Source organism: Vipera berus (genome assembly GCF_964194415.1).
Source record: "Vipera berus genome assembly, chromosome: 2".
In the NCBI taxonomy this organism is placed as follows: domain Eukaryota; kingdom Metazoa; phylum Chordata; class Lepidosauria; order Squamata; family Viperidae; genus Vipera; species Vipera berus.
The window spans coordinates 205899377-205915038 of NC_138203.1; the positions used below are offsets into that span (position 1 = coordinate 205899377).

Here is a 15662-nt window from a genome sequence, read left to right on the forward strand (position 1 = left end):
ATTAAACTTAGGAAGAAGCTCCATTGGCACCAATAGAAACTTATTTTCCGAGATTAAAAATAGACACATGGTATGCAATTTTCATCAGGACCACCAACACTTATTTATGGTTATCATCTTTTTCACCCTCATCATCACCATCATTAAAATAATTGCAACTACAATCTGGAAAAAAAAATTAAGTTGAGCAAGCAGAGGCTTAAGAGTGTTTCTGGGGGGTTTTTTTGTTTTTGTTTTCGGATGGGGGAAATTAAAGAGAATGTTCCTAATAACTGTATAAAAAGTATTAAAAAAAGCCTTTTGCTGTGGATCTTTATGAAACAAAAGTAAAGGACAGAAACCTGCAGTTGTGACCTGTAATGTTAATGACTTATTTGTGATTCTGTTTGAGAAGAGTCTGGCAGGAAAGAGAAAATGTGCAGGCGTTCAAGAAAAAGTCAAAGATTTGGAGAAGCAGGTGGCCTCACTTCAGCTGATGGGCAAGGATGAAGCTTTACTGAATTATATATATTCAGGTTTCATCACGAAGTGGGTTTGGCTGCGGTAGCAGCTAATAAGCTGTGCAACATGAGAACAAGGCTAGGGAGTCCTAGATAGCCTAGGTCAGACTTCCCTAGGTCCCCCATTTATCAGCTCAACAAAGAACAAATCTTCCTCCAGGCACTGAGAACCAGAAGAGGTCCATAGTCTTATGGCTAGAACCCCTTCAGACACATCACAAAACCTATTTGTTTGAACAAGCCAGCCTGGTCTGATGGGTTTGGGGTTTTAATTATTGTTTTTAAGTAATTTATTTATTGTATTTGGGCACTATGATTTAATCTGTTTTTAATTTTTGTATTTTTGGTATTTATGTATTTTGGTATTTGGTATTTATTCGGGAGAAGGGTGGTATACAAATTAAGTAAATAAATAAAAGCTCCTTGGTAGGCCCCACAGTATGAAATACCACAGTATGGCCCATTTTACCATATCAAATTGGCCTCAACCTGCTGGCCTTCAGGAAAGCAGCAAAAACCAGTTTACCCAGCCATAGGGGTTGGGAAATTAGTAAAGCCTGGGTAATTAGTTATTACTCTGAGGTTTTATTCTTGGCTGCAATTTCTTCTTTTTTGTATAGATGATGTGTTGTGGGAGTGGGGCGGGTTATGGTGATTTATAATTCTTATACTCTATTTGCTGCCCAAATCACTTTGGCAAGCAGGGTGGCCATATAAATATAAATAAATAAATATTCAGTTGTAGAATTCAAAGCTAGATATTTCAGTGCCAGTACATAATTACAGATGAGCTACACAATCCCTTTTTTCTTGCCCTCCATCTTGATTACACATCTGTTAAGCAAAACTCAGTCACACAAGCCACTATGAAAGATCATCCAGTCTTCACCATATGGAGCACAATGTTTCATGAGGGCCCCTACAGGAAGTCCAGCAGCTAAATGCTCAAGGGCAGATACCTGGATGGATGGCACGGTTGCATCCATCTCTTTCATACTGATGGGAGAGAGTGGCTGAATCTATCATGGGGTGCAGTAATTTTCCAAAGTGAATTTAGCCATTAAGAGCATGAGAAAGTTTTGTTTCCTGGGAATTATAATTATAGATCCCTAAGATATAAATTAAACTGATCTTAGATGTCAATAAACTAATAAACTTTACAAACCAAACAAAAAAAACCCCAAAGGTGAGTTTTAAAAAATAAATTGCAATGAGTAGCTTATATGTTTTTTTTTCTTATGGTGCAGAGAAAATGAAACCCCTTTTCTATTTCTTTCCTTTTATTTATAAGCAATCATGTCAGCCCATAAAAAAGTTTCTATAACCTCTAAAATGCCTGACTATCATTGGCTCATGCAGGATCCCATTTCATTACCCGACAGTCACATCATTGGCTGAGTTCACCTGCCATATTAAAAGTTTTGTTTGTTTTTGTCTATTTGTGTGAACTTAGTCCTTTTGTTGTTGCTCTTTTTGCTCAGCAGTATCTTTGAACTAAGCTACTAAGTTTAACATAATGTGCAACCTGGACATTAGCGTTGATTATGGATCTTACCTCTTAATGTAGTAAAAATAACAGGGAAGATCTATCAAAAAAATTTAATTGCTTATATATGTTTTTTTGCTCAGAAGGAGAAAATAAATAGATAAAAAGGATCAACTCATCTACCACATGAATTGAAAAGAAAGCTCCTGTGATAGATCTAATGTCAAATGATATATTTTTATTTTTTTAGGAAAAAAAGCTTTGTCACCCAACTGTGTGGTTAAGATTAGTCTAAAAATCACATGAGATTCATGTCCTCAGAAGTGCACACCTATGCGTCTTATTTGAGGGAGCTAATTCACAGTAAAATTCACATCTATCACATCTTAGAAAATCTATATGATTGTGCAAAAAGGAGAGGGGGACATCAGGGAAAAGACAGATGTATTTATCATGCACATACCATACAGGAGATCAAAAAAAAAGTCATTGCTTCTTTCCTAACTGCACAGTAAGAGAACTCTCATTAATCATTGGAACTATAAACTGAAAGGGAAATATTGACTGGATTTGAAGAAACATCAGTTTTCTAATGGAGTAATTCCTTTTTTAAAGGTAACTGCCAGAATTGCTTTAAATTAGAATGGCTAGCAATCAATGTATGAGTCATTTCAGGAATTCCACAGGAATAAAGGAAAAAAAATATATGCATTTGTTTTCCAAAAAGTAATGTAAATACCCTAGAGAAATACCCAAGAACATCACACAGGATGACAGTCTAAGAGGTAAATTATTCTTAGAAATCTCTGAAATCTTTTTTTCCTCCAGAAAATGTAAATTTACATATTCTTTTTTCATGTAGTTGTTTTCAAATCTGATACTCATTTATTCTCTTTTGCTGAGATTATCTCAACACACTTCTTTCATAACTGATTCCTTATTTTTGTATTCAATCTACATTCATGCAGCACCCATTCATTCCTGACCCTAAGTTTTATTTTTTTAATCTCACACAATTCTTAACTATCCCATTCCAATTGCACTGAAACTGCATAGAAGCTTTGCTTGAAATACACAACTCTTTGCTGTTCAGCAAGGTGAACAGGAACCATTTTTACCTTTTTCAATAAACCTTCATTCTTCACAAGAGACCACACGTTACCTTTCCAATCAGCATTTGCGCCTCTAAAAATTTCTCCATCATTTTCTCATCTTTGCTAATTTGTGTACTTTCCGCAAGGTACACAAATTCATCTCCTTGCTCCAGTTTTTGCCTTTCAGGTGTAATTTTCAACTGTCCAGTCCATTTTCCATGTCAATCACAACTATGCAAATTAATCGATGCATTAATTTTCAGATCAATTCTCCTTATGGCATTATACAATCTACATAAAATTTGCTGAAAATAATTTGGTCTCTCAGCCAACATGATACCATCTGCATATCATTCACATATCCAATCAAAATATCCCTGCTATCATGACAGGCTCTTCTTATACATTTATCTAGGGAGACATCACAAATCCTTGTTTTATTTCCTGTTCAGTGTTGAACAATTAAGCTCACATTCTGAATCTTTGTCACCCATGTACCCCAAATTTTCTCAGTTATAGATCATAAAAAATAAAATAAATCATTTATTTTTATTGTATTCATTCATTTGCTATACTCAATGTACATATCAATTGACATCTTTAAACCAAGTATCTAAAATTATCTTTTTTTTACAGAGATGTTCATCAAGCAATCACTATTATCATTAACACTTGGGTCCCTGAATGATTTATTGAGCCCTGGTAGCACAGTGGTTAGTATGGAGTACTGCAGACTAATTCTGCTGACTGCCAGCAGTTCGATTCCCACTGGCTCAGTGTTGAATCAGCCTTCCATCCTTCTGAGGTCAGTAAAATGAGGACCCAAATTTGGTGCAATAGGCTGACTCTGTAAACCACTTAGACAGGGTGTAAAGCACTGTGAAGCAGTATATACCAGTAAGTCTAAGCCCTATAGCTATTGCTATCGCTGTTTAGTCACTTAGAAAGTTCTGCAATTTTTCCTTATATTCGTCTTTGCTTCTGTTATATTATGTATTTACCTCTTCAATCCAATCAATGCTCAATCAAGCCATTCATATACCTTTTAGCAGGATACAGGTGCAGATTGCATTACCAGTCTTAGTCACACCTATACCACAAGGACCCTTCTAACAATAACAGAATTGGTTAGTATTGGCACACTTTAGCTAGAATGCCACAAGCACAAATTAAGTGCAGTTTTGCTTTGTGCAGGATCATGCTAATCTATGCAAGCTAGATCACTGAGCAACTGACTACCATGCTAGCCAAAATAGTGTGGCATGCATCCCACTAACTAGAAGACATATGCACTATACGACACAAACTTATTGCTTGCAGTGCAAAATAAGTCTTTCTTTAAAAAAAAACAAATAGCAAGAATTAGAAATGCCATTCTTAATTCACTGCTGCCTGTCCCTAGCAGAAACTCAAATTTTGGAGTGGTTCTTATACCAGAACATAGACACTGTGAGGAGGAACATAATTAAGTTTGTTCAGTGCATTTGAATACTATAAGCTAGGTACTAATGCAAATATATATATATATGTGTGTGTGTGTGTGTGTGTGTGTGTGTGTGTGTGTGTGTTAAGAATTTGTCAAGGCTTTTTGAATGCACCTTGCTAATTAACTCTTTCTTTCCTGCTTTGGCCTGACTCAAGGCTTATCCACAGGATGTAGTCAACTTATAAAAGAGTTAATTAGCAAGGTGCATTCAAAAAGCCTTGACAAATTCTTAACACATATTTCCCTTGCCTTCTAGCTAATAAAAGAGAGAAAGAACCTGTGGCTCAGGAAGTTAAAACAACTGCCTAATTTATTTTTATTTTTTTATTTTAGTTATATTTATATACCGCCCTATTCCCTGAGGACTCAGGGCGGTTTACAGGGAATTAAAAATCCAAAATACAAAAATTAAGAACCAAATTAAAAAATATTAAATTAACCCTGTAGTCAGTTAAAAAGAACCCCAAATTAAAAATTCCTCCTCAGTCTGGGCCCGAGAGCTCAAAGAGCCAGGTCTTCAGGCCCCGGCGGAATGATCGAAGGTCGGGGGCAGTTCTCAGCTCCACCGGCAGCTGGTTCCAGAGGGCAGGCGCTCCCACCGAGAAGGCCCTATCCCTGGGTGTCACCCGCCGGCAGTCTCTTACCGGCGGGACCCTGAGCAGACCCTCCCTGTGGGAGCGCACTGGGTGAAGGGCATTTGATGCCGGCAGCAGGTGTTCCCTCAGATATCCCGGACCCAGGCCATGTAGGGCTTTATAGGTGATAACCAGCACCTTGAATTTCACCCGGAGGGCAACCGGAAGCCAATGCAGCTCACGGAGTAGAGGTGTTACATGGGAGTATCGGGAAACCCCCATTACAACTCGCGCGGCCGCATTCTGCACCAGTTGAAGCCTCCGAGTGGTCTTCAAGGGCAGCCCCATGTAGAGAGCGTTACAGTAGTCCAAACGGGAGGTCACAAGCGCATGAGTAACTGTGCGTAGGGCGTCTCGGTCCAGATAGGGATGCAACTGGCGCACCAGGCGAACCTGGGCAAAAGCCCCCCTGGTCACGGCTCCTATATGGTCTTCGAAATTGAACCGTGAATCCAGGAGGACGCCCAAGTTGCGAGCCCTATCGACGGGGGGTAACACCTCACCCCCCATCATTAAGGATGGAATAACTTGGTTAACCCGAGATGCCGATATGCACAGCCACTCAGTCTTGGCGGGATTGAGACGAAGCCTGTTTCTCCCCTGAACCGCCTCCAGGCACCGGGACATCACGGAGAGGGCATCACTGGGTTGGTTCGGGGTGGAAAGAAAAAGTTGGGTATCATCAGCGTACTGATGATACCCCACCCCAAAACCACGAATGATCTCGCCCAGCGGCTTCATATAGATGTTGAACAGGAGAGGCGAGAGAACCGACCCCTGAGGGACTCCACAAATGAGAGACCTCGGGGCGGATCTCTGCTCTCCTGTCAACACCGACTGCGAGCGGCCCTGGAGGTAGGAGGAGAACCACCGTAAAACGGTGCCTCCCACTCCCAGCCCCCTGAGACGCCGCAGTAAGATACCATGGTCGATGGTATCGAACGCCGCTGAGAGATCTAATAGGACCAGGACAGAGGAGCAACCCCTGTCCCTAGCCCTCCAGAGATCATTCACCAGCGTGACCAATGCAGTCTCCGTGCTGTGTCCGGGCCTGAAGCCCGATTGGTACGGGTCCAGATAATCAGTTTCCTCCAGGAACAGAGGGAGCTGATGCGCCACCACACTCTCAACAACCTTCGCCAAAAAGCGAAGGTTGGAGACTGGACGGTAGTTGTTTAAAACAGCCGGGTCCAAAGCAGGCTTCTTGAGAAGGGGTCTCACCACCGCCTCCTTCAAGGCGGCAGGAAAGACACCCTCCTTCAAGGAAGCAGTTATTACTGCATGGAACCAGCCTCGTGTTCCTTCCCGAGCCGCATAAGCTAGCCAGGAGGGGCACGGATCCAACAAACAGGTGGTGGTGCTCAGTCTCCCCATGATCCTGTCCACATCATCAGGGGAAACAGGGTCGAACTCATTCCAGATAACGTGCTCAAGACCGCCTGATTCCTCCACATTAGACTCTGCCCAGTCAGAGTCCAAGCCGGTCCGGATCCGAGCGATTTTGTCCGCCAGATGATGACTAAACTCCTCGGCTCGTCCCTGCAAGGGATCCTCTCTCACCTCCTGATTAAGGAGGGAGCGAGTCACCCTAAACAGGGCGGCCGGGCGATTATCTGCGGACGCGATAAGGGCGGCAAAGTAGTTAGACTTCGCCGTCCTTATCGCCGCAAGATAAGACCTTATAAAGGTTCTTAACTGCAATCGGTCGGATTCGGACCGGCTGGATCTCCAACCGCTCTCTAGACCTCGTCTCCGCCGCTTCATCTCCCGGAGCTCCACAGAGAACCATGGGGCCCAACGGGATCTGCGTCGGGTCAGAGGTCGCATGGGTACAACGCAGTCGAGTGCCCTGGTGGCTGCCGTTTCCCAGGCCTCCACCAGGGCATCGACTGGGCTAATACATAATCAGCCCAGGTTCGAATCTCAGATAGAGGGTATGACTGACTGATGAGAACATAATAAGTTCGAAATGATCATCTCAGCCTCCCAAATTCGTTATTAGCAATTTGAATAATTTACACACACACACACACACACACACACACACACACACATATATATATATATATATATATATATATATATATATATACATACATATATATACATATACATATACATACATACATACATACATACATACATACATACATATATATATATATATATATATATATATCTCCCACCCAATCAGAGCACACCTCCACCCACAGAACACACCCCCTCTGGCAGTTTAAAAAAGAAGAAAAAACAGCCACTACCACACACTTCTCCCAGAAGAACGAAGCTGAAGTCACCAGCCTGAGGATGACGGATGAAACGTTGCCCTGATACCTCCAATTCTACGTGGGGGAAAAACCCGAATGACCAAAGATCTACATATGAACACCCGCGAAAACCATATATATATATATATATATATATATATATATATATATATATATATATATATATATATATATATATATATATATATATATATATATATATATATATATATATATATATATATATATATATATATATATATATATATATATATATATTATTACATTTATATACCGCCCTTTCCCGAAGGACTCAGGGCAGTTTACAGGGTGATTAAAAACAAAATACAAAAGTTAAAAACAGATTAAAAAAAATTATATTCGTCCCTTCATAAGTAAAACCCCAGTTAAAATTAAAATTAAAACTAAAATTAAAATTCTCAGCCTGGGCCACAGAGCTCGAAGAGCCAGGTCTTCAGGTCCCGGCGGAAGGAACGGAGGTCGGGGGCAGTCCTAAGCTCCACTGGCAGCTGGTTCCAAAGGGCAGGCGCACCCACTGAGAAGGCCCTGTCCCTGGGTGTCGTCCGCCGGCAATCTCTTACCGGTGGCACCCTGAGAAGACCCTACCTGTGGGAGCGCACTGTCTTGAGTATTTTGAACACCTTGCTGGGCCAAATATGGGCCAAATCTTTTTTTGAAATAGCTATATCAGTCTCCCTTTAATTCTTTGATAGCAATCCAAAAAAATTGCGTCTATATATATATTGCTCGTATTCCCCAGCCTACTAACAAAATACTATTGTATGATATATCCCGGAAATGTTATAACCTTACGTCTCTTACTGACTTTAAACCAAAAACAGAGTGCCTTGCCAATATACATTACTTTTCTCTTTTAACTCATAAAGCATTTTGATTGAAGTTAAAATGATTTCCAGACTGACACAATCTTATGCCATTCTATTAGCATGTGTTTTCTTCAACTACATAGCATTTCTTTCAATGACAAATGTCTGGAATTCAACAATAACAATTATTTTGTTGATTTGCTCGTGTTTTCATTGACGTTCTGTGGGACAGATAGAATACAGCTTTATGCATAGGTGAATAAAAGACTGTGAAGGATAGACAGACAAATCTTTGAAAGCAAGTGCAGCATTCCCATTAGTTTTAGCCTAGTAGAGAACCAGTTTAGCCTAGTAATTAAGACACCAGGTCAGAAACCAGGAGACTGTGAGTTCTTGGCCCGCCTTAAACATGAAAAACAGCTGGGTGACTTTGGGCCAATCACTTTCTCTCTCTCTCAGCCCAACTTACCTTACAAGATTGTTGTTGTGGGGAAAATAAGAGGAAAAAGGAGTATTAGATATAGTCAATACCTTGAGATGGCATTGAGATGTAAACATTGAGATTATAAACATTGAGATGTTTGTAAGAATAATAAAGGTGGAATTAAAAAAAAGTAAAGTATCTAATGTCTCAGTTAAAGGTTGTGGCTACCAGCTATTCCTTCACTCCTAACTAAATAGATAAGGAGCACCATAAAAACAAGGAACCAGAAAGTTCAAAACTGAAAAAGTATTCCACTGTAAAGGTGACCAGATTTCTATTTAATTATCTGGATTTGAAATGATTAATAGAAAATTGGAGCTCAGAAGGAATTATCTTATATCCCTGGTTACTATATTATGCTGAAGACTGCAACTTCAACAGGCTGTTCTGATACTTTAAATTTAGTGTTTCTTCCTTCCTTTCTTTTTTACCTTTCTTCTCATAGAAGAATTATCCCACACTGGAATCAGTTAGACAAGGACACAAGAATCCAAGAATTTATGATAAGTAATATTTATTGAAGAAAAGACAGAAAATCATAATGAAAGAATTCAGTTCACTGTTACTTTATAGAAGCTAGCCCTACTTTTAGAATCAATATTCAAACCTTCTCCTGTTCACTCTGCAAAGGCTGCCCAGCCTGATCTCTTGGGTGGAAAAGCCAATTTTGACCAGTGCCTTTTCTGAACAATAGTCAAATGTACTACTCAGTTACTTTTTCTTGAAATGTGTCATAATTAACTCTTATGAGAATTATAAATATACAAAAAAGAAGGTATCTGCATTCCAGATTGACTGTGAGTAACCTTACTTCAGGAGACACTCTAAACTTCAAGCTCCTGCACAAGATAGAGCTAGACAGATGTTTGGATTTCTTCCACACAGATCCATTGCTGGTTCCCAGATGTCTTAGGCAAGTCTTAAGCTAATGGGAATTACCAGTGCTTTTTTTGTAAAAGAAAAAGGTGCCGGAACTCCGTTCTGAGCGTTCTATGACCCTGGGAATTACCATTCAACAATGCTAACTGATACAAGAACATCAAAATGAATAGCCCAGCTGAGAACTGAACCAACAACAAAACAAATGGAGCATATAAACCTGATATTAGAGGACTATCACAACTCCCAGGCATACCAACTGCAGATAAGCATGTCAGAAGTAGGAAGGAACTGCATTCATTGAATTTTGTTTATTTGTTTTAATTGTTTATTTGTTTATCAGAGACCTCTGGCCTGATCTAGTCTTCTTATGTTTTTTCATCAACTGTACACAGGAAAAGTATTCAGCTTGATTTGTAGCATCATTGGCTTCAGACTACTTTGCCTAAAGGAAACAGGATTAAGATTTGGCCAACAGTACATTAATAAATGGGGAGCAGTTCAAATTACTCTGAGAATAATTTACATTCCATACCCTGGTTTTCAGCTACTGTTTCTGAGACATTTGCACCAAAGACTAAATTGACCAACTCAGTTAATTGCAGTAGGAAATCTTACTGTTTTTGGGAATTTCTGTTTGCTGTGTGCCGTTTCTGTTTATTTTAACAACTAAGATTTTTAAAAGTAATGCCATAAGGCATGAATTATGTTCAAGCTCTTTTGTTTCAGAGAAAAATATGTGGCAGCTAAATATTTTTCCAACACTGAAATAATTTGCATCAACACATTATTAACCCAACAATCTGCATTAGAAGAATAACAAAAATGTGCTACATGGGAAACCTGATCATTTGGCTTTGGCACAAATTTAAAGGATTAGAAGCCTTCTTCAGAAGCTTGTTTAAATGTGTAACAGCCTAAAAATGGGTAGGTATCAGGGCTGCCCATGCAACTTCGCCTCTTTTGTTCTCTGATCTCCAAGAATTAAGCAGAAAGTCTAAAGTAATCTACGCTCACCACCTATGAAATCTGGAATCCTATAAAAGCGGGGCCTTCGTATCATCCAAAGAAGTGTGCTATCATACAATTAATTATGCTTTAGATCTCTCATCTAAAAACATAGTAAGACTTAACTGAGTGCAGTGCCAGCATGCATGCCCAACCTCTGCTCACTTTCAAACCCTACTGCATTCAAGATGAGTATCTTTTCATCAGCAGCAACGTGGATTCATATGCATTCATTAGGGCTGCAGGGATGAGATAGAAAGCAATAGATAAATAGGACCCCCCCAATTAATGCTATGTCTCTCTTCTCCCTACTACTTTTCCAAGAGAGACAAACTTTGTAAAACTCATGGTTGACATAGACCTGTCCTGTGAAACATCATTCTCCTCAAGGTGAGATTGCCCCCAAACCTTTTGAATTTAAGGAAATCCTTGCAATTTTGAATGCACTCTCCTGTATTTTTGTTTATATTTTTAATGGTTTTGTTTTAGCTGTGTGCACTGCCCAAGTCATATTCTGTCAATCCTTCAAGGTAGTCCAGACAAGAAGAGTACTAATACAACCTTCATTGTAAGATAGAGCCAGTTTGATCTAGTAGTTAAAGCACCAGGTTGGAAAGCAGGAGTCTATGAGTTCAGATCAAATCAAATCAAACGAACAAACAATTGAACAAACAAGATTACAGGAATAGATTTTTGCAAGTCTGAAAGGACCTCTCCCCTTCCTTACTTTTATTTTCCCCAAAACTAGGGAATATCCCTTCTGAGATGCTTTCTCCACCCCCAGCTCTCCTTTAGACTCAGATTTCATTCATTAGACCATTGTCTAGTCTTCCGTCTGTCTCCCAAAGTCACTTTCTTACACTTGTACATACAAATGAGATGGGCAGCTATATACATTTCTTAAATAAATAACAAAGTAGCTAAATCAGATAGTCACACCCAAAAAAATCTTTAGTAAGCAAGCACATATTTTTTTAAAAAACCACCAAAGGACTAATCACCCTGTACAGCAATGCTTTGATTTTTACTCAATGCTTTGATTCTTCAATTCACCCTCTGTAAATTAAGTACAGTTAAGTTGTTGGGATCAGGAACAGCTATTTTTCATGTGTGATCCTAGTCTGCCCTCAGCAAATAGTAGCACTTAGCTCAGAGGTCTTCAAACTTGGCCCTTTTATGACTTGTGGATTTCAACTTTTAGAATTCCTCAGCCAGCTTTGCTGGCTGAGGAATTCTGGGAGTTGAAGTCCACAAGTCATAAAAGGGTCAAGTTAGAGGACCCCTGACTTAGCTGATTGGTTGATTCAAGAAAACAAAACACTAGACAGGGTTGGCTCCAGGGCTGTAGGCTACATGGATACATGGTTTGACTTGAGAAAGATTTATCTAGCTTGTTTAGTTGCTTTAGCTAAAGGATGAGATGACAGAGAACAAATCAACTATTATAATACAACTTTTGCAAGTCTAACTCTGATCAACTCTTAACAGCAAGATAGGATGCTAGAATATTCAAATCCAAAGAAAGACAGAACAGATAAAAGGCTTTTCCAACACATATACTTTTGCACATTCAAGAATAAAGATAATATTATGAAGAAAGCAAACATATACTTATAGTTCTAAATAATTACAGGGCTCTGGAAACAATTCATCAATACTGAAATTGGACAAAGCCGTAAGGGCCAATTCAAACATATTATGTGAGTCTTGATTTATCAGCACTTGATTATGCAACAGTTCAGAATCAATATCTAAAGGTGTGAACAGCATTCACTGAATAATGTGTCTGACCACATCAATCTGGAGTGCTCAAGCTAGGCTGATTTTTCATGTGTGATCCTAGTCTGCCCTCAGCAGATAGTAGCACTTAGCTCAGGGGTCTTCAAACTTGGCCCTTTTATGACTTGTGGACTTCAACCCCCAGAATTCCTCAGACAGCTTTCAATTCTGGGAGTTGAAGTCCACAAGTCATAAAAGGGCAAAGTTAGAAGACCCCTGACTTAGCTGATTGGTTGATTCAAGAGAACAAAACACTAGACAGGGTTGGCTCCAGGGCTGTAGGCTACTGAATACATGGTTTGACTTGAGAAAGTTTCTACCTTTATTGTTCAATGTTTATGTAGCTTGTTTAGTTGCTTTAGCTAAAGGATGAGATGACATTACCTCCACCCACCCCCATTCAGAAGAAAACTAAACTGGTAGTCCAATCTTACTTTATGGGACAAAGCCCTTCACTATAAGTGAAGTTCTAGTTCCGGGTGTGCAGGACAGTCCATGAGACACAAATTGCTCTGTCATTCAGCCAAAATGAACGGGAAGATGTGAAGATCAAGATAAATGGTGTGGAAATGCCCTGGCCTCCTCAATATTTTCTGTCTGATATAAAGCCAAACTTGACCCTTTTTAATTTGTGCTCTGACACTTTCTCAGCAAACCCAAGTGCCTCCAACTTCTTGTGAGCCTGTCTTGTACAGTGGAGGAACAGTGTAATAGATTCTCACTCATCCGCTTTGTAACAGTTCTTGTGAATTTGCTACTAGAATATGGGAATATAGGAAACTATGATTCTTATCATACTTTCACCCATCAAGCCCCCAAAAATCATTCCCATTATATATCATTTGAAATTATTTATTGGGAGTTCCAAATCTGTAAGTGGTATTTTCAGTATACCATGCTTGAACATGACTATTGTGTTATTGTCCCTTCCCATGTATGACAACACTTATTTTATTAAAAATCTCAGAGCACTATAAAAATGTTTCAAGTACAACAGAGAACAAATCAACTATTATAATACAACGTTTGCAAATCTAACTCTGATCAACTCTTAACAGCAAGATAGGATGCTAGAATGTTCAAATCCAAAGAAAGACAGAACAGTTAAAAGGCTTTTCCAACACATATACTTTTGCACATTCAAGAATAAAGATAATATTATGAAGAAAGCAAACATATACTTATAGTCCTAAATAATTACAGGGCTCTGGAAACAATTCATCAATACTGAAATTGGACAAAGCCGTAAGGGCCAATTCAAACATATTATGTGAGTCTTGATTTATCAGCACTTGATTATGCAACAGTTCAGAATCAATATCTAAAGGTGTGAACAGCATTCACTGAATAATGTGTCTGACCACATCAATCTGGAGTGCTCAAGCTAGGCTGATTGTTTCAGCCACACAAACTTTTGCAACAATTCTGTTCAAATATTCAGTCTAAACATGGAACCCCTCAAGGGTTCAGAGAGATCTGGAGATGCCTATGCTAGTTCAGGTCAGCTCTTGATCCTGACAAATTCACTGTGCAGGTCTGAAAGCAAATGCTAGTTGCATTTTTGTTGTTGTTGCACTTAGATATATAAACAATGTCTTCCCTTCTGACTTCCATAAATGGAGGGAATGGGTGATGCACAGGGGGCCACTGGGGACACAAGAAGCCCATACATAAGCCTTCCCATACACTTTTTGCAATTTTACAAGATCAGCTAAATGCCTGAGTAGTGCTAACATAATAAATGTGTATCTATATTATTCACACAGAGGTTCCTGGTTGATTCTCATCCAGCATTGTTTGTTAATTTATACACAATTGATCTGCATCTTCCCCAGTTTTAAACATCTCCTTTCCATGGTTCAGACTTGCCGCAATTGGCCTATGCTGCCTGTTTTATTGCCTGAACAATCCAAAAAAAGTGTTTAGGACAATAATTAATGCTGGGATGCTTAATTAACCTAAACCCATTTCTTTTAGGTCTTCTATTTCATTTAAGCAACATATGTTGAAGCACAACAACCAGAAAGAAGGAATCTTGTTCCTCAAGGATGTAAAGCCAATGGTAGCTGAACAATTCTACCTATGGTGGTATTGAACACATGCTTTTAGTTGAAAGTGTTTGGGCATCATTTTTCAGGATCACTGTAACCTTACCTCTAGGCTGGGTGTCTGGGTGCTCTCTGTGAAATGTTTCCTTGACAGCTGTCCTGCGATATACCACATGGGTCCTTCCTTCTTCCTCCTCCTGCTTCCCCTTCTGCAGAGGTTCAATGAAATACTCGTCCTTGTCTGTGCGAATCATGCCAGCCTGAAGTGACAGGGCAAAGATCGAACATTTCAAATTACTGTCCATGCTGCAGACATTTTGAATAAATCTTTACAATATGCGTAAGCACACTTTAGCCTTCTCCAGGGAGCAGTTAGGATGCAGAGAGTAAGCAAGATGAATTCCTGATTAGAGCAACATCAGTGTCTGTGCTTGACAAGGAAGGGCAATAGTAAAGCATTAGACTAAAGGGATTTCTTTTGGAATCTAATTAACAAGAGCCAGGATTATGGTATAGGAGGAGAGGGAGTCATGATCAGAACACTACTACAGTTGAAGAATGTATAATAGTCATTTGCATGAAGTTATAGCAGTAAAGTGCATTAAAATGGCATCTGGGCAGCAATATGGCACACAGGCTTTGAAAGAGAAAACTCTGAGACAGGTTCTGCACTGGTTGCCTTCACACTGACTTGGTCTACCAATAAATAGCAAAACCAACCCAATTACATTGGGTGGAGACATCTTGGCTGCAATCCAAGAAGAAAAAGGAGGAAGATGAAGAAGAGGATTGGGCTGACAGCAGTTACCGATAGGATGGATGAAATTTTAACTTCCATTTTCCACACCACTTTATTTCTCTATGTGCCTACATGGTGAAAACAGAACAACAGAGACAGAGTACCTAAAGAAGTCATGTTTTTGTAATCTTGCTCTAGTGCTCACTTATCTGTCAAAATTATAGTGGCTAGAATAGAATAGAATAGAATAGAATAGAATAGAATAGAATAGAATAGAATAGAATAGAATAGAATAGAATAGAATAGAATAGAATAGAATAGAATAGAATAGAATAGAATAGAATAGAATAGAATAGAATAGAATAGAACAGAGTAGAGTAGAGTAGAGTATTCTTTATTGCCCAAGTGT

General features: G+C 39.3%; 1 protein-coding gene across 1 annotated transcript in view; it reads right to left on the reverse strand.

The window, feature by feature from the left end:
- ADAMTS2 (ADAM metallopeptidase with thrombospondin type 1 motif 2) overlaps positions 1-15662 on the reverse strand; it is a 269901-nt gene that overhangs the window by 140373 nt on the left and 113866 nt on the right. The window contains exon 3 of the mRNA XM_081319671.1: positions 14621-14774. Coding sequence (XP_081175797.1) covers positions 14621-14774 — 154 coding nt within the window. The remainder of the gene's footprint in view (positions 1-14620; positions 14775-15662) is intronic.